Source organism: Tauraco erythrolophus, chromosome 10 (genome assembly GCF_009769465.1).
Source record: "Tauraco erythrolophus isolate bTauEry1 chromosome 10, bTauEry1.pri, whole genome shotgun sequence".
In the NCBI taxonomy this organism is placed as follows: Eukaryota; Metazoa; Chordata; class Aves; order Musophagiformes; family Musophagidae; genus Tauraco; species Tauraco erythrolophus.
Genome location: NC_141474.1, coordinates 27076392 through 27096768, shown reverse-complemented (window position 1 = coordinate 27096768; position 20377 = coordinate 27076392). Strand labels below are relative to the sequence as shown.

The 20377-nt window shown below is 42.5% G+C and overlaps 1 protein-coding gene across 1 annotated transcript in view; it reads left to right on the top strand.

Annotated features, from left to right (window-relative positions):
* AGBL4 (AGBL carboxypeptidase 4) overlaps positions 1-20377 on the top strand; it is a 941572-nt gene that overhangs the window by 851501 nt on the left and 69694 nt on the right. Inside the window, exon 11 of the mRNA XM_086617760.1 lies at positions 1676-1838. Within this exon, the coding sequence (XP_086473886.1) occupies positions 1676-1838 (163 nt within the window). The remainder of the gene's footprint in view (positions 1-1675; positions 1839-20377) is intronic.

Sequence of the window (20377 nt, the reverse complement as noted above, 5' to 3'; positions counted from 1 at the left end):
TGAAGACAAAGCTTCCCTCAGTTTCAGGATCTCAGTAGTCTTTTGAAGGCTTCTTTTGCAAGAAATCAGAGAACATTCTCTCTTGTTGACCTCCTTAAGTGGTCATGTATCAAAATAACAATAATTTCCCTATCAGTCCTTATGAGCACTTCACCTATCTGTCCCATGGGCATCCAGAATATCCTCAAGGTTTCTACCATGTAATTTGGAGGAAACTATATAATCTTTACATGGCAGAATACATTCTGTATACAATTTACCACATAGCTAATTATTATGTTACCACAAAGACAACAAGTTGCATTTGCAAACTCCTATATATAATGCTAATAAGAAACCCAATTCCATCTTAAGATAATTAATGTGGAAAGCCTTTCTTTTTATAATATGAGAGAGACTTCAAAAGATTCACAATGTTAACAAACCACAGGTGTTTCCATTCTTGATATCTTCTGGTATTCTGGTAATCATTGCTCATTTCAGTATTAGTCTGATTTTCTCAGTCTAGAGAAGTTTAACATTTTGAACCATTGCATCTAATTTTTTTAAATAAGAAAGAAATCTTATTTTCCCTGGTTTTGATAAGAGAATGAGTTGATAAATATGAACATTGTGATAGCAAGAAAAGATACCAGCCTTAAGGTTCAATAGAAGGACCCTGTTTAGTTCAAAGAATTCACCATGGGCACAGTGACTGAACAGTAACCTACGTTAAGGGTCCTGTATGTTTAACTGGCAATGTAAAAGTCTTAAAGCAGGAGATATTAAGGCCTTTTTTGCAATGGATCCAAGTTGGATCTACTAAGAGCTTTTTTTTTTCCTTTTTCTTTTTTTTTTTTTTTTGGTGGTGGTCTCTAGCTTGTGCTGAACCCAGATTGACTCAGTCTAATGGTTATGAGGTTGATCAACAGAGTCTGATAACCAAAATGAAATCAGAATCCATTTTTCTGTCTAGGTGGTAGGAACAAGCTCTGAGACTTCAGTCAATCTGAAGACGAACTCTCCTTTAGTCTCCAGGTGTTATGCCTTCAAAGAAGAGCTAAAACTCATTTATGGGAATACCTGGCATCCTTCTCTCCACCCCTCAAATGAATAGTCATAAAGCTGTAGGGTTCTTAAAGCCAGATCTTAAGTAATAGCACAAAATACTGCCTTTTATACTGTGCTGCTAATGCTGTAAAATAGTGCAGTATATTCTTCCACCCAGAGAGCAACACCCAGTTAACATTTAAGTTAGTGAAGTGGAAATTTGTGCGACCTAATTTAAGAACCAGTCAAATGTCTTAGGTGAGAGAGTTTCACTAAAACATAAATGGCACTGCACAGTCCAGCTTAACTTTTGAGAATGGAGGGTCTGGAAGGTTCACTTTCAACTCATGCACACAACAGACTGACTTCGTTATCCAAAAGGGGAGGAGAAAACCTGATGTTACTAGTGAACTGAGATTAATTTTGTGAAAGTCTGCAAGGCATTATTTATAGTCTGTGTGCCAGAACTGTGTTTCCATTAATAGCCTCTCCAAACCATGCTCGAAAAATAGTGCAGTCTCAAATAGTGTAAATGAGATCTGGCAATGTGAATTTAGCAGTTTTCTCTTTTAACAGACTCCTTCTCAACATCTCCCTTATTCCACTCATGAACTCCCTTCATGTCTTTGTGTTCTTCCTCCTGCAGTCCAGTACATCGTTCAACAGAGATGCTGTGAAAGCAGGGACAGGCCGGCGCTTTCTTGGGGGGCTGTTAAATGATACATCCTACTGCTACACTCTGGAAGTCTCGTTCTACAGCTACATATTGGGTGGACCTAATTCTGCTGTCCCCTACACAGAAGAAGCGTGTATCCTTTTGAAATCCTTCCTTCCCTTGCAGCACACGTGAACTGGGCACTTAAGGTAAATACTTCTATCTCAATAAGTGTTTGCTGAGATAGGAACACACAAGTGGAAATGTGAGTCTGCTCCTGATGCTTTAATTTCCCTCATATTGATTCTCCATACTGTGGAAATTCAAGAAGAGAAAGGCATATTAGATCAAATAAGCCATTTGCCTCTTGTAGGAGATTGTCTCACACCCTTAATATAGAAACTAGTCCTGGAGAGCCTGTGATCCATTCCCTTCCATAGTCTTCCATTTCTTTCTTCGTTTCTCTCCGTATTCTCTCATTATCCCTGTGTTTGTACTATTGTTTTAATAGCAAGTTGAAAGTGCATCTTTGGTACTGAGTTAAAATATCTTCTCCGCCTTTGAACTGCAGCCAAAAGGCTCTTATAGGATCCATGAGGTTCTGCAGCTGCCTCAGAGCCAGTCTTTGATACCGGTTGACAAAGAAGTGGAAAGCGAGTTCCACAAACAAAACCGACAGAGTTGTTTGCATTTTTGAGCGCTCAAATAGAAGCAGTGTCTCATTCCTCAAAAAACACACATCCATCTGGCTGTCTCAATGTATCAACAATTTGTAGAATTGTTCTGACTGGTCTTATGATCTGTTTTTATGTTTTTCTTTTTCTTTTTGTCACCATGCTCAATCAAATAACCAGTGCCCATACTTCAAGCTTGGGTGCATTGTTTCATTTCGTCATTCTATCTTGGTACCTTTTGAAATTTCCACTGGTTTAGAAACACTGCAGAGGGAGCAAGATCAGATGTGATTGCCTATTTACCCCTCCACTGCATTTTGGAAGTTGCGGAAGGTTTACTGCTTTAGTATAGCGAGGGGAAAATTTTCATATGAGACATAATTCTTCACCACCCATACATGTGTGCACACTGTGTGGGAATGAGGGTGAGAAACAGAGAGCAGAGAAAGTAATTCTTAATCATTTGGGGCTTTGTGGTTCGGCTTCTCCACTGAAAGTGAAATCTGGGGGAAGGAGGGAGATAAATATATTAAGGTGACTTATCAGACTCGAGTGTTTGGAATACAATCTCTTTTTTGCCTGGTGAGGCTAACTTTCCAAGGAATAGCTTCTTGCAACATACGAATACGTAGTGTATCTTGCCACTGAGGAAAAAAAATGTCATTACTGTTAGATTTAAGTATTTATTTGCTTATATTGGTGTTTTGGCATTTTAAGAACATGTACCTTAGTTTCACCTTTAATTTTCCTCCTCACCTAGTACTCATTGTACTGAAAACTGCTTATTTATCTTTGTTATTTATCAAGAACAGTTTTTGTAGTGAGAAGTGGGAAGAGTCCCTATACAAATGAGATCATGATTTCCTTGAATATGTTTTTCTTCAGGACTTGTAGGTCATGCTGGCTTAGTTTCCTTTTCCATAAAGATTTTTGTTTTGTGCTTCACATTACAGAGGCTTCAGATGTGGGGGTCTAACGTCTCTGTCTATTTGCTGGGCTTGTCTTCTGCAGGCAGAGCTGCATCACTGTGACCCTCATAGCTAGAGCACAGAAAGCAGGTCCTCGATCACAGAGATCCTTCTTGGTGATGACGCATGGAAAGCTCAAGCAGCAACTTGATTTCTGCAGTTAGAGTTTCACCTAGCTGAGTGAAAAAGGAGGAGAAGCTGGTTTTGACTGGTCTGGCAGACAGCAAGCAGGGAAGGCTCTTTGCCCACGTAGCACACTTCACTGGCATTTTGCCCTGGTAGGTTTTATTATTTCCTTTTCAATGGAGGGATTCTGTCAAGAGTGCTGCTTATAACAGCTCTTCCTCATGTGTGCAGTTTCCTAGTAGAGAAAGAAATGGAGCTGCTTGAAGCAGTCTGTAGGCTGGTCTGCTCTCACACAGGAGTGACTGGATTTATGCGCATCCCGTCCTGGCGGGGGAGAAGTTTCATGTCACCGAAGTGCCTGGGACTAAAAGTAAAACAATTGCAGAACATTCCAATTTAGCCTGAACAGCTCTTCCAAGCTATTTGCAAGTCAGTGATTAATTAATGCTCAGATTTTTTAATGGACCTGAACCAAAGACACAGACAGTCAGTTCCTATTGGCCTCCAAGGACAGGCGTGCTTCTATTAACTGTCTAGCTACATGCAGGCAGCAAGTCAAGCAAATAAATGAAGAAAATACAGTGAGCCCAAAACCCGTGAACTAACAGGGCAAGTATTCAGGAAATCTGCCTTCAAAGATGTATTTCTTAGGACTTTGCTCATGCCATTGTGATGTTATTGGGTTGTGGGTTTTTTTGTTTTGTTTTTTTAATCAAAACAGGGTCAGAGAGGCTGGAATTGTTCAAAGCTTCTACTGTTGGATTAAGAACTACAGACTGAGACTCAGTCTCAAATTCAGGGAACTCATGGCCTTGAACAGAAACTACAATGCAGATCACACCCCACACTCAGAAATGAGCCGTACTGGCTCCATGTAAATATCAAAACAAATGAGTATCTCCAGGTTCTACAAAAATATTAGTTTAGCCTAATGTTGTTCCTGTTGACAGGTGAGAAAATGGAACAAGCTCTGAATAGTTTGCATTGGTGGTATGTAATTCTGCCTGTCAACATCTTTACAGCATTCGTGGCAAATAAGATCATAGTACTAGTCCCTTTTATGCCGTTATGTAAGCAGGCTAGGTTTGTTGATTTTCTCTTTTGCATCTCTTCATGTTCCTCAGGACTTACGTGCTAACTCTTGACCTATACCTATGTGAGCCTGTGGTAGATATATTTCTACATTGGGAAAGAGTATGCTTTTTGTTCAGACTTGTGTGACTGAAAAATATTTTGTAATTATCAAGAAAAACGGATATCTTGCATGCATGAAAATGGGAGACAGACTTTCAGTCTGATAAGTATTATTTGAATTCTGACATTGTTAGTGTGCACAGTAACTTTTCTCAACAAGAAAAGTAAGAAAATTTTTAAAAAGCAAGGGAGGCTATCATTAAAAGTGAAAATATGTTACAAATTACTCCAGTTAGTATGACTGAATGTATTTCCCAAAATGAAATACCTCAAAGACTCAGAATTTAGAGGATTATGCCTGGTATGTTCTATAAAACAAATTTGCCCATGAGGCTACACTATTTAAATGAAGCCCAGGAGTGAAGGATGTTCCATCAGTCTGTGCAAGGGGTATATGTTTGGGACATACACGGTGGCATAACAGCATCCTGTGGACTGTTGAATTTCTGGTCTCTTCTAACAGAGAGTTAACATGGCTGCATGAATGTCTCAGGTCTCAATTAGCATTACGTCAGTAATGGTTACTGCTGAAGTGTCTCTTGTATTTTCATCCTACAAATAAAGCACTGCATCAGGTGTAGCTTCCTGAACGTCCTGTTATACATTCCTTCAGAGGTGAGTGCCTGGTAGGTCTGTGTCTAACTGATATGTACCTGGTGTACGAGAAACATTAGGGATATGTTCCATAAGCCTGGCTCTGCAGAATACCCTACGATAACGTGTGCTGTAGATAACAGTGAACGGACTCTGTTTCGAAGGCATAATAAGAGGATTGTAGGCGTGTCGGTTAGTTGCCTGGAAGTGGACACAGAAATGTTTAAAACCCTTCTCACATGCACACACATTTGGTGGTTACTGATTAAAAAGGCAGCTCAGCACCAGGTAAAGAAGCTTTAAAATGAGCTGATACGCTTCCATTAAATACCATGTTTTACTAGGCATTTACAGGGCTTACGACACAAGGCGTGTAAACTGCTCTGTAACATTCACCCCCAGCAGCTCAACTGCTGAGCTATCTAGATACACACCAGCCTCATAGCTGGGCAGGGAACAAAGGATAAAAGAGGGGGAGGAAGGATGAATCCCCAGCTGTAGGACTCTGAGCGCTGCTCTGATAGCACACCCGGAATTGCTTTCCACTACAGCTGCTCATCAGCAGCTGTCACAGCCTGACCTGAGAGTAGCCAGTAAAGGAGTCTCACATCAACAGTTTTAAAATCTATTTGGTTCATTTTTTAGAGTGTTTGAACTGGATCCCTGCTGCACAGCAGGCAGCCCATAAGAAAGCATAAAAGGTTTTACTCTTCCAAAGACTAGCCAAGACTAGGCAAGAACTGGTATGATTGTAGTCTGGTAGCTGTAGGGGAGAATAATCATCAGGATGGATGGGCACCACAATTGTCAGTGTGTCCATGGCTTTTTTGTGTGTTTTAATCTTAACTTTAAGCTTCCTCTTGGTTGGGAATGCCCTCATTCAACGATGGGCATTTAGTCATCTATATGTATGGCTTTGCTCAGCTGAAATCACTTCCGAGTGGAACTGGCGACTGGAACCCTGGACTGAGGGCCTGGTGGAACGGGTCTTCTTTTGTGTGGCTTTTCTAAGCACATCACTTCACCTCTTTGATTTAAAGTCCTCAGTATAAAGAATGAATTTAATTAAACTTCTTTTGGAAAAAAAGAAAAAGAACAAATAAAAAAAATATAAAAAATAAACATTTTTGGAAGCCATGGGTGAAGAACACAGAAGAGACATTACTAATATTACCACAAGGTAAGTCTTTTCACATTACAAACAGCTGAGAAATCATCTCAATATTTCAAAACAGCATAGCTGAACCAGCTTGCAAAGGTATCACTTGCTATTTTCCATTTTCCTGAATGTGTTGAATTGGAAGCTTTGCATCTCTTAAACAGAGTGTAGTTGCACTGCTGAACTCTCTCCCCTGTTTATAGACATTAAAAATGTATTTATGTGGCTACAGACACAGAACGAAAGCTTGGATTGACTAGAGTCTCTTCAGGTGCCTAACAGGAACTTGCATCTTGAACTCTTGGCACAGTTGGGACCACTGGGTTCACTCTTACTCTTAACTTCAAACAATATCAGCCTGCTGCTTGACTGGGGACTTGAGAAGTTAAATCCCCTGGAGGAAAGAGTCATTTGCTTATATCCAGATTCTTTTTAAAGAGTACTTGAATCTCAGTAAATGCCTGTCCTGGGGAAAAGAAATCTGTATGCAAACTACAATTCCAGTAAAAGCATCTATAACTTTTAGAGCTTCATGGACCTGCCAGTTCTCTAGGGCAAATGTACTTGGTTATTTTGGGCTTTTTTATACTTCTTTTTTTTGGCAACTGCCTGTCCTGATCCTCCTTACTCTGATAGTGATATCCTTAAAAGAAGATCCTCATGAGCCAGATTATGGCCCTTGCAGGTTTATTCCCACCAGTAAAAGCAACATTACTAGCAAAAGCCAATGAGGTATGAAAGGCTGTGCTGGTAAAACTGAGGGAGCTCTGCAGAGGTTATCCGCTGTGGCTTATGTTTGAACTTGAGTTGGAGCTTGTTGCAAAGATGATTTCAAAGTAAATCAGACACATACTCAGGAAAAGACCTCCAGAGGTCTACATCTTCATCCTTCTTCAGCTAAACTCCTAGAGACAGGCTCCTTTCTGTGTGTTGCAAAAAGTGGCATTAATCCTAATCCTGCAGATTTTCCTAAGAGTGACCTCCTTGCACATCATCTCTCCAGTATCTGGCAATTTCTCAGTACCATGTTTTGCGCTGTCTTTGAGGAAAGAAAACAAAATCCTCTTTCAACTCCCCAGTCTGTGTGAAAGTGTCAAGGTTTACAGCCACAATTCCAAATGCTCGTAATATTACTGGAAGCATAGAGTTAAATTATAGAGTTGTAAAGTTACTTTATAGTGATAATGCTGTCAAGCATCAATATCTCTGCCCCAGGGCACCATGGAAACTCAGTTAATGATATAAGAAGCTGATATTTTTCAGGGTTGCAGCTGTTGGCTCACACCCAGAAGGAATCTGTGTGTTTGTTCATATTGGGTATATACAAGGAGACTTGCTCAAAGAAAATTAAGAAACAGTGGAACCCTGTTTAATGAAGTGCAGTGGAATGAAAGTGCAAACCAGTACATGTGTTGCAGTATGCACTCCTCTTTCCCTTACAGAGTTCAATACAGTGGACAGTGCTGTAGAAAAATACTTATTTTGCTGTAAGAGAGGGTGTTTGTGGTGGAGAGTGTATATTTGTATGTAGATTTGTTTATCTAGTTGCCTGTAGCACTGACTGCATCAATCTATGCAGTCACTGTCTGCGAGTATCAGTAAAGAAATGGAAATTAAGGCAACTGACTACAGTCAACCTAGGAATATCTATAATTTTTGTAATGGATTTCTTAGCATCTGTATCCCAAAGTGCTTTGATAGCCTCAGATGAAAGATGCTATAAAAGTGCAAAGTGTTATTATAAAGGTGTTTTTTTCTTTTAAAGATTTTTTTTTTTTTCCTGAAATGTAGAATATCAGTCTTGGAAGGTATCTTCAAAGTATTTCCTGAGGATTTAACTGTATGATTCCGGTTACCTTTTGGCTAAGAACCAGGTATCAAATACAAGGCATGTGAGTGGGGAAATGGTCTTGCAGTTAACTGCCACAGCAAGAGAGGTCTTGAGTAACTGGTTCATTTCCCTGCATGCCCAGGTGCTTTGCATGCCGCCTGTTTGGTAAGCATTCTCAAGGCTTTCTGTGGGGAAGCAGGGAGAGCAGGTCAGACTCATGGGCCTGTTTTAGGTAGAAATAAAAGCTAGTGTGTAAGCTGAAGATCTAGTCTTGACAGGAATGAAGCATCAAATATTCTGAGAGTCTACCTCAGAGTCTACCTCTGTCCTATCAGATTTTAAGGCACAAATTAGACTGAGCACCATGGTTGTGTTGTCTGGCGTGTTGTAGAGGAGGACTCCATGAGGGTGTAGATTAATTTCCTTGCTCTTGTGTACACAGGTTTCTTTCTGAGCTATACTAAGGTACAGGGAAGAGAAGAGATGATTGTTGTGGGAACAGAATGTAAGCAGGGTGCATATCCAGACCCAGAAGCTTAGAAATGCTGTCAAGTCAGTTTTAGACATAAACGCAGGAGGTTGTCTGCTTTGAAGAGCAGAAAGAAAGCAAGCTGTGAGTCTGGACTAGGGAATTTGCACAGGTTAACTTGAGAGCTGTCAATATTTACAACCTTATTTGGGAACAGGGACCTTGTGAACAGTGGGAGCATAAGCATCTTACAGAGGCACATGTGCAAATATGGTCCCTGCTTCCCGCCAGCTGTCTTCAACTGAGTGCTGGGGGGAACATGTGCTCTTTGGCGTAACTAGGGCTGTATCCAGTAAGATGGGAAGATTGATCCGTATAAGCCAGGCAAGATGAGTAAGTCCAGCTCCAAAAACGATCTTATATCCAATGCAGCCTTTGGGGTTTCTGCTGAGACACTGCCTGCTAACTGGTGCCAAACTGTCACTGAGGTTTTATTGATTGAAATCCTCATCAGCGCTTTCCATTCAAGCTATCAATGACTTACGTTTGCTACCAGGCCAGCTAAATCAGTGGCCTGCAAGCACAGAACTCTCTAATTCAAAATGGTTTTGATGGTGGTATAAAAAAATAAGAAATTTTGCCAGTTAACAATAAAAATTTTTACATTTTCCTATTAGTATTTCTTTTATACACAGGAGAAAATAACTTAGACCAAGCATAAGTGATGCTTTTGCTGAATGATTGGAAGATGAAGTTGATTATATTAGCGTGTCACAATCACAATCACACAAGTGATTGCAGAGTTGTGGCTAATATAAACAAGGGGGAAAGTTTCCTTCAGGCACTGCTATCCCTCTTGGAACTGGCTTCCACGGTCTTGAATGCCTCTCTTATGAACTGGCTTTTCTATAAACTTGTATTTTTCCTTTGTCTTATAAGCAACTTAGACAAAACTGAGCATATGGAACTGATAGTGAGGCTCTTGGGTGCTCAGAACACCATACAAATGCTATTAGACCCATAGTTAAAATAATTCTTTGGTAAATGTTAAATTCCTATTAGTAACACTTGCTAAACTTAAGTGCAAAGGAAAGGGCAAGGCTAATCTGAAAGGCAATGGACAGCAGGGTTTAAAAGATATTAACAATTTGTTAGAAATGTCTGAGGGGAGTGGTTAATATGACTAAAGAGTAACGTCTGTGGGTTGAAGATTTAGGTTGCAAGAGGGCTTTAGCCAGCGCTGTGCTTTGGAGCTTTCACAAATGTCAGAGAAAAAAGCCATTCAGAATGTGGCGTTTTTCAAAAAGCAATAAACAGAAAAATTGCAGTGTCTCTGCTTTTCTGCCAGCTTGTAGTGGTGTTCGTGAGCCTCCATGTTTGTCATCTTTTTCTTCTTCTCTGTGTCTCTCTGCTTCTGGCTGAGTCTTTTCCCCTGCGTCTGCCTGTCTTGTGTCTGTATTCTCACCATCTTGTTTGCAGTTTTAGGTCATTACCCCTGCCCCATATCTTTCTGTCATCTCATCTGATTTTTGCAGATGTTTTTTCATTAACCAGACACACCCAGTCTCTGCTTTTTGTTCACTTAGTGCTGTCTTTCACCTAAACTATTCCTTTTTTCTTTTTTATTTTGCCATCTGAAGGCTCAGCAGGGCTTTTTGGTCATTAAAGGGAACTCTAGGGTGGGAATGGAAGTTATTTTTTAACTACTACTTCTTTAGTCCCGAATACCAATATCCTGAAAGGAAATCAGAGACATTTCTTAGGAAACTCAGCAAAGAAATGAGTGTTGCTCTGTCTATGTGTCTGTCTTTCTCAGCTGCTTCATCAATTGCAACTGAATTTGACAGTGATGAAGGTCTCAGAGATATTACATTGCTATAAGTTTTGTGAAAAATAGCTGGCTGAATGAGTAGAGAGACCAAAATTAACCTCTCCAGTAGGGACAGCTGCATCTCTATTGTTAGAAACCAGAGGAGACCAGTAGGCATGAAAATCACAGGAAACAGATATCCTATCTGCTTGCCTTCCTTGTTACTGGTTAGTAGAGACTTACTTCACTTCCCTTTTCTCTACAAACTTTTACCATAACATATCTGCAAAGCTTAACAAAGGATATCTCATGGCATCCTGAAAAGCAGATTGCACCCTCTCTATCAGGTCACTGTTGAAAGAGGCCAGAAACCTGGCAGGCACAGTTCACAGGTGAAGAGAATACCCATTCAAGCCAAGTCCAATACATACCCATCCCAAGCCAGCAGCATTCCTTGTCACTTAGAGGTGAAACTCTCTCCAGGGATCAGAGCAACAAAGTCTGCACGTCTCAGGCAGAAACTAAAGATAATCTGCAGCTTTGATCTAGTTTTCAGAAACCTCTCTGTTTCAATAAGAGCAGGATGGATCTGATTCTCCCACGTCTCATCTCTTAACGGAAGAACAGCCAAATCATCTCAGATCAAAACCAGTCCTCTGCAGTGTCTTGTCTCTGACAGAGGCCAAAAGCAGATGCCTGAGAATATAATAATAGAATAAGTGTATAACAATATGTCCCCTGAATATTCTTCCAGCTTCCAGCAGTTAGTGGTTTGAGGATCCTGGAGCCAGAGATGTTGGCTATATCTGTAGTAACACTGGATGGATTTGTCTCCCATGAACCTGTATACATTTTTAGCATCCACAGTGTTCTTTGCTAGGGATTTCCACAGCTTAATAATATCTTGTTTGTTTTAAGCCTACCACCTGCAAGCTTTATTTTGTGATTCCTAATTGTTACAGTGGAAGCAGCATCGATCCCCATCTGCCTTCCCCATGGCACTCATATCAGCTGCCTTTTTTTCACATTTGAAGTCTTCTAACCTACCTAGTTATTCACTGTCTGAGTATTTATCCTGTACAACACAAGCGGAAAAATATTACCAGATCAGAATCATTCCTTCATTTCTAGAGTTGGTATGGTATAGCATCTTACACTTTCTTTCTAGGTATACACAACTCTTTGAGTTGCCAAACAATGGAGAATCAACTCCAGTGACTCTAATGGCAGAGCCTGTATTCACTGTGCATTGTGATTTTCACTTGCACTCAGGACAAATCCTGCCCTGGTCACGCAAGCAGCAGGTATAAGCACCAACATGAGAAATATGGCTCTCAGTATCAGAGTGCACACTGTAATCATCCTGTGTTCAGCTCCTCATGCATTTAACTGTGTGTGTTCTGCTGTACTCTTCCCTGGAACTTAGTAGGAGTTCAAAGCTTGTTAAAATAATTGAATTTCTGTTCAGCATAGGCTGGAGTTTTGGTTATCTGACTAAAAGAGCCTAGAAACCAACTCCTGCTGGAGGAAAACATGATTTTTGAAAACTGCAACATCCAAAATACCTTGCTTTCTGTCATTATGATTGGTGTGCATCACTTTTCCTCAGAAAACCATCTTCTTGATAACATGGTCCCACAGTCAGGTTGCATTCATGATTCTGTCAGGCCAGTTACTTCTTTTTCTAAAACTAAACAATCCTTATTAAACCAGCAGCTGTCATATGGTGCCACAAAAGACCAAATGATAGGTGACAATCCATTCATCTTTTCTTCATCTGCCAGTCCCTCAAGAAATCCAGTATGTAGATTAACTACTCAAGACCTCTTGTGTAGCAAAGAGGGATCTGCAGGGCAGTGGAAGGTCACGTGTAGCAAAAGCTCACATTGGGCTGGTTTCTGCAGACATTTGGCTGAAGCAATGTTAGAGAACCACATGCAAAGTGACATCTCTTTCCACCATATCAATACATGACAAATCTCAAGCTTCCTTTCAATAAATCATTAACAGGCTGTTCAAGTGGAACATAGTTGGTTTAATCAAGGTAGGGGATGGAAATGGCTCAGAGGATCCAGTTGTCTTCCTGGTGACTTTCTATTGGAGAGACAGCAGAACTGCTAACACTCCTACGTGGTGGAACCAGAACTGCATGGTTCTGACAGCCCAAGGGGAGAGGGTCTACAATACTTCAGTCTCGTTATTCCTGTTTTCAAGCATTTTCATCTTGGAGTTTCTGTGGATTTCTTCAAGGCCTGGTAAGTGGCTGGTTCTGTTGGCAGACTACAGCTTTAAGCTCCTTGTCTCTTACCGTGCAGCAGTAATACCTCATCTTGAGAAGATGTCCATGATCATGCCTGTTAGGAGTCTCGCAATCTCATATTCTTGCTGTGATACTGTGAAGATTTGAGACTGGGCTATTTCTGGGCCAACAGTGTTATCATCCTAGTGTCCCTTCTTCCTTGCTTTAATGATTCCTGTTTGCACAGCATCCGTCACGTGTTTGCCGAGTAGAATTTGTTGCATTGACTTTCTTTCCAAAGCCTGTCCAGAAGGACAGCTTTCCTTCAACCAGGACACAGAAAGGGCCTGTGTCTCCAGAACCATCAATATTTTTCTTGAGATGATAAATGAACTGCCAATAAACCGAGGCAGCTGCCAGATCCATCTGAGAAACAGACCTTCAGACCCAATTTATCCGTGCTTGGTTTATTTATGTGTCTGGAAACTTTTGAGATGCAAACAGAGGACTAACCACTCTGAGGCAGCCATTGAGAATTAGATGATATAGATAAATGCAGAGGGAGTATATGGACTGGTTCAGATATATTAGCTATTACTCTGTGCTCGCCTGTGTCAAACAAGACAATGGCTTGAGATTCATCGTAGGGAACACCACAGAAAGGAAACAAAACTTCCAAAGCCAGACCTTAATTCTCATACTTGCTGTATCATTCAGAGGTTTTTTTCTCCATCTCTTCTGGTCTCTCTTGCCTATAATTCAGGTTTTTGCATAATCTTTTGACATTTGTGTTGTCAAGATTTTTCTAAGGAGACAAGGCATAGTTGATCATGTTGTGCCTGGAGGGATGACACTAGTGTATGTGCTTCAAAAAGTAAGGTTTGTAGGGAGACCAATCTGGTTTTGAACCAGCTGATGCAGCTGGAAAAAGCAGACAGTCTTTCTGTTCAGGGTTCTTTTGCTGGGCAGCAGACGTGTGTGTGTGTTTCAGATACATTTACCCTGAAACTTCTGAGCCTATTTTTTTGTTTCCAACCAGATAAAGTTCTCAGAGGTACTAAGTCTGGGCAAGTTTTATGAAAACAGGCAGCTGAGCAAAGGACACAGACTCAACTAATTCCTCTGCTGGGGGAAAGGCTGGAGCGAGTTTAAATGTTATTATACTCCAGAGGGTCTGTGTAGGGGAGCTGCTCTAAAATGCTCCAGCGCAGGGAGAATGTCAGCTGGCACACAATCCATACTGCTGGACGAACCAGGGGTAAGGACTGGGTCTCAGTAGTTGTGCTGTTGGTGGGACGATTACGTTCTATTTCAGAAGACGCCTGGTGCCTGAGCCAGGAGCACAAGCCTGAGCTCTTTGCTGATGGCGGGGCAGGGGGGGTCTTGAGCAAGTCCAAGGTAGCAAAACCAGTGACGATGAGCACTCAGCGTCAGCTCTTAGGAGGAGGGCGGAGGCCCAGCAACCTGGTGCCTCTCTGCACCCCTGTAGTTATTTCCCAGTGTAAGGCTGCGGCTAAAGCAGCGATTTCCCCCTCCCCACCCTGCCTGGGTCAGCACCAGGCAGCGCAGCTCACGCTTGCCTGTGGTTCAAGTGCCCTCTTCTGGCACGAAACGTTTCATTCCTCAATGGCAGTCGATTGACGAGAAGTGGATGTTTTTCTGACGGTTGCTGAAAACAAGAACAAAGCAGGTTTTCTCTTCCTCTGCTTCCCCTCTGTGTCCCGGCCTGTCTTGGCAGGCCATAGCAGTGAGAGAAGAAGGAGCCTTCCCATTGTATCAGCCTGGCTAAGTCAAAGCTTTTCTGTGGGACAGTACTATGATGATTTTGTTTGTATCTGAGGTCATTAAAGATGCTTTTTTTAAATCTTTTTTCTTTTTTTTTTTTTTTTGCCTGCCTTGTCTGATATAAATCTGTAGCTGTCTTGATTTGCGCTAGCTCAGCATTTGGTGGCCCTTTCCTGCTTGTTTTCTGCTCTCTGTTGTATAAATCATCTTGGCCATTCTTGACCTGTTGATGTCAATAGTTTTCACTGTGAATCCCAATGGGATCCAGATTTTGACCTCTATTGATTAGCAGGGAATGCTTGGTGATGAAATGTGGGGAGAGGAGAACGTGCAGCAGCTGTCAGAGAAGTTCCCATACTAAGCACGCAGTTGGAAAAGGAAAGTTTTGATGCACTTGTTAATGTGAATTCAAGGTTAGCAGCACACAGCACAGCAACTGCATCTGTCTGCAGAAGGATTTGAAACCAGCCTTTAATAAGAAAAAGGAGTTTCCTGCACTGCTTTATCACATCAGTTACCATCAGAGGCCTTTGCACGTGCTTTGGATTTTTCTCTATATTTAAGGAGCATTTCAAGCTATAATTGATTATAGCTGAATTTGTGTACAAAGCAGGGAACAGCAGGTCAGGACATTTATGCTATGAGACGAGACTGAGCCGGATTCCCATTTAGATCCTTTATAGCAGAAGGGGTAGTGTTTTTTCCCCTGGTAACAAGCAATGTCTCAGCTACTGAGTACAACGCTATACTAATAATTCTGTACTTATTGTAGGCTCTCTGAATGCAAATCCCTCGCACACAAGCTGGATTGGCATAAACCAGTTTAGAAAGCACACGTGCAATTTGTACTCCCCTCCACTGGCTTTATGAGAAGTAAAAGGAGCTGGAGTCAGGATTGCCAGGTTTTGCAAAGTGCCAAGCTAGAAGTGAAAATCCAGCTTCTCCCTTCAAGGTGAAAAGGACATAGGAGATTCTGGTGCTTTTGATCTGCCTGAGGATCTTCCTGCAGTGGTCACTGCTCTGTTATATGCACTTTAGAACTGTGATATGCTGACGTTGTTTTTTCCTGGTCACTTCATTATTAGTGAAATAAGGTCTCAGGACTGAAGTTCAGGAAATGTGGCTTCTAATAATGTGATTTTATTACATTATGTGAAACTCCGTACCTGTGTTTCATCTTGTATTCCTTCTCAGTCCTGGGTACTTAGACGTTTTTCACGCAGAGATGGTCTGTGGCTGAGGGTAAGTACAGCACCCTCTTAGTGTTACCACATCAGGGACAGGTAGGTTCACATGCCAAGAACTGAGATGAGACAAGATAAGAGTTTCCAAGCCAATACAAGTTGAGATATTAAAGTAGTTAATATGAACAGACATCATCGAAGATAATAGACAATACTCAAAATTTACTTTATGATATTCAAAGTGATTATCCCAAATATGATACAAGGATAAAATGAACATAGGCATCTTCTAACATTTCACTTTAAGGCTGCTGCTCTGCACAGGAAAATATATATGTGTGAGTTTGTGCATACCTTATATATGCCTATACACCAGAATTTTTTTCTTTTTTTCCTAAGCATGTTCTCAAGATTAACGTAGGAAATGAATTATGACAGAGGGAGAAACTCTCAGGAGCTGGGATTGTTCAGCCTTGAAAAGAGAAGACTTCGGGGGGACCTAATACTGCCTTCCAATACCTGAAGGGAACTTACAGGAAGGCTGGGGAGGGACTTTTTACAAGAGTGTCCACTGATAGGACAAGGGGAAATGTGTTTAAGTTGAAGGAGAATAGATTTAGATTAGATCTTAGGAAGAAATTCTTCAGTACGAGGGTGGTAAGACTTTGGAATAAATTGCCCAGAGAAGTTGTGGATTCCCCCTCCCTGGAGGTGTTCAAGGCCAGGTTGGATGGAGCCTTGAGTAGCATGGTCTAGTTGAGAGGCGTCCCTGCCCATGACAGGGAGGTTGGATTAGATGATCTCTGAGGTCCCTTCCAGCCTATGTCATTCTATGATTCTCAGGCCTCTCTTTGTGCTGGGGAGCTCCAAGCCACCACTGCAGTGAACAAAGATGCCCCTCTATCAGTCCTCTGCAGACAGCCCTGGAACTGGAGCAGCCTGGAGTAATGGTGCTGAGAGGTTGATACGATAACAAGGCAAAGCAAAGTATAGCCTAACAGGATGACAGCGCAAGGCAGCAAAAATAGGTGGCTTTTGTATGACTATAATAGCACCACCTGCTTTCAGAACGTTAGTCATCCCGTAAACGTGGCCATTCCAGCGAATATCCTTGAGGGAGCTGACACAGAAATCCATAGAAACGAGGCACTGAATCTGAGCAGAGAAAAGGGAGAAGAGCAGGGACTCGCCAGGCTGAAAGGAGCCTGCTGACGGGGGGAAGAGAAGCAGCCTGGAAATGTGGGGGTGTGTATGGGGTAACAGAGAAGTATGTATGCATCTCGAAGGGAAGAATTTGCTTCCTTTTCATCAAACCTCAGCCCCTGCTGCTTTCTTTGATTTTCCTCTAAAAAGGCCAATCTAGGCACTCAGTAATGATAAATAACCCAGTATTACAAGGTGACATGCACAGTGACATGATAATACGGAGAGAAAGAGAAGAACCCAAAGAGACAGAGTTTCTGTGCAATTTCTTTATTTCCCAAGTGTGCTCTGCAGAGCAGGTGGTTTGGGAACCCCGTCCCGCTGGCTCCTGCTACAGCCCAGTGGGGGCTCTTAGGGGAGCCTGACAAACCTCAAACGTTGCTAGTATAAACAGTCTCCCCCAAAAGCTGTATTTTTCCTGGTGAGCTTTGTTTGCAGTGACCTTGGTAGGATGTTTCAGCCTGGTTTTGATCAAGGGCATTTTGGGACCTTGTGTTTGATCTGCAGTTAAGGGGTAGCTCTGCGTGTCAGGATACCTGCCTTGGCTGTGAGCTCCATCGCTGATTCCTTGCCTGGCCTCAGGCAAGTCGCACAATTCTCCTCCCTGCGTTTCCTGGTTAGCAGGCTTTCAGCTTTACCATCCTAACGTGGTTTTTTTCACATTGAATTTGTGTGCAATTTCCTGGATTTTGTCAAAGCAAACTGAGAGCTGAAGTGTTGTTGTGCTGACAGGCACAGTACATCAGCAGGGCTGAGCCTTCAGCTTCACTGAGCAGGATGCTGCTGCTTGGGCTAACAGAACAGCAAGTTGTCGTTCTCTGTTGGACCAACATAAGGAAAGAAAAAAAAGTACATTTGCCAGAGGGTTTCCTGGCCGTTTACTGACGACTTGGTGATCCGAATTCTGTTTGTGGCTCTGTAAAGAGCTTGCAGACTTGGTGCCTGTCCTTTCCTCTCCCAGCCTTTTCTTGGATGAAAACACAGAACAGGAGACATGGTGTTGTCTAGACGATGACACAGGGCTAGGACACAGTCTAGTGAGATAAAAGGAGAATGGAATAGGGATACAGAGCCAAGTGATTTGCCTAAGTCTGCACAACCAGATCTCCTGACTCCTTCACTCTCTGTCCTGTGGCTTCTCCTGAGGAGATGAACTTGATTGATTGAAATTGCCCTTTTTACTGATTACCATTTTAATAATCTAACCAGTAATGTCAGAAATCCAGCATGAGAGGTGGTTTTTTTGGTGCAATCTGTTTGTTACTTGCATTTCTTTCAGGTGGGGCACCAAAATCGGACTAGTTGGCTTCTGTTTTTATTTACATTTGGGTTTGTGGTCTTGTCGTCCAGGTATAGCATAGTGTTACTGCTGCAGCTGCATTCTCACATGACAGGGGAGTATTCTTATTACAAGGAAGTGAAAATTAAAACAAAAACACATGCCCCCACCCCCACCCCCAGATAAATCAATCTGCAAAAATAAATCTTGATTTCATAGGTCTTGGGAAAATCTCTTTGTGTAACCATGCATGCTTCATCTCCTTGGCAATTGTCATCTTGTGTACAATTCCTGTTTTCTGAGTGTGGGATGAAAACTACTGCTGTCTTCTGCTTTGACACTTCTGTCTCCTCACAGCCTCTTTTACCTGTTCTCAGTTGTATCTCGTGCCACATCTGACGAGTCTTCAGTGCTGACAGAGAGTCTCTGCCTTGGAGTCTTGCATGCATGTAACTGACCACCCAGTTCCTTCCAGATTTTAAGTAGGTGAATAATACCCAGCTTCATGCCCCAGGGTTTTGATTCTTGATGGGTTTTCCCACATGCTGTCAACTTGCAAATAAATAATACCTGCAAGAAAAAGGGACTAAAATCATCTTGGCTCTTTTTTGCTGAGAGCCAAACAGACCAGCGGCTGGAATGCAAGAGGAAAGGATACTCCTGTTGCCCGCTCATTTGGCTGGCAGCATAATCACTCAGAGTAATAAATCTTCATTGGAAACTGAGATGAAAATGGAAGGGGAACGAGAGTGCTTTCAGAGAAGAAGCTGGGAGGGGGCTTGTGTGTCTGCAACGCCCAGCCCCAGAGGGAGAGCAAAAGGGCTACAGAAGTGCCCTTGCTGCTGGGTCCAAAACAGCCCTTAGTGGCCGTGCTGTGCCATCCCCCTGGCCCCGGCTATCCCCCTGGCCCACGCCCTCTGCTCCCCACAGCCCCAGCCACAAAGAACAGGGGCTAAGCGGGTCCTGTAGTGGCCTTAATATGCACCTGAGCAACTGCAGGGGCCTGAACAGGGGCCAGGAATAAATTGCAGAGATCTAGAGCAGCTGGCTACCTGCTGTGCTAGCTCTTTAACCCTTCAGGAGCTAGCGCTTTCCCACAGCCTCAAGAGCAAACAAGGACAAAAAAAAGTAACCGCAGAGCTGAAACATTATATTTCCCCTACTGGGCCTGCCAATTAACCCTGTCAGGAGCTGGAAAACCACACTGGGCGCATCAACAGAAAACGAGCTGAGGAGGGAGAGTGTTTGAGGAAGGCAGTGCAGAGATCTAATCAGCTCTCCATATTCCCTGGAAGAGCTGAGCTGTGGCACAGGGACAGCAGGAGTGAGTTTGCAAACACCTCTGTGCTTCAGAAACCACTGCAGGACAAAGGGAGGCCAGCTCCTGGTGGGAGTCTGCCTCCAAGCTATTTGGCTGCTGTGTGTCTGTCCCTTTGCAAATGCCACTGTTCATGCCCACCCCCTGGTCGCTGTATTATCCGTGCTGGCTTTGCAGTGTGTTTGGGGAGTTTGACGAAGGCTGGAGGGAAGAAGGAGGGAACAAAGGCCTCCCCATTCCAAGAGCTGAAACTCCCCATCTGGGACTCATCCTGCTCTCAGTCTGCTTCAGTGCTTGGCTCTGTGTTTTTCCTGCAGCATTAGGTGAGCTGATTGCCTCTTCCTTTGCTGCAAGTAGCAGAAAGTTTGAGCTGGGCTGAAAATAAGGGTAACTGGATGAGTTGGATGAAGCACGGATCACCCAGGATGTATTTTGTTTGTTCCCCTTTGACAAGCACACCAGATGATGTGTAAAGAGCAGAGTAAAGACAAGAGTGGGTAGAGCAGGGCATTGGGCTTGATGTCTCCCAAAGGGAAGGCTTGGTCCCTTCACTGTGAGGATGATGAGGAACTGATTGTACATTGGGGCTGTTGGGCATCTCGGGTGCGAGTTTGTTGAAGTAAGTTGGCTAATTTCCTGCAGCATCAGCCTGCTGTGTTTCTGTCAAAATCATCCAAGTGACACCAAAGATGAAATTTGTCTCACAGTCAACTCTGTAGCTTTTGGATCAACGATGCACATGGAGCCAAAGCAGAGAGGCAGGCACAGTGTTTAATTAGCATTGCTTTTATTCATTTCTGTAGAAAGCAATCTTTCTTTCTACTTGTTACTTTCTTTGGGAACAAAAATCAGGTGTTGTC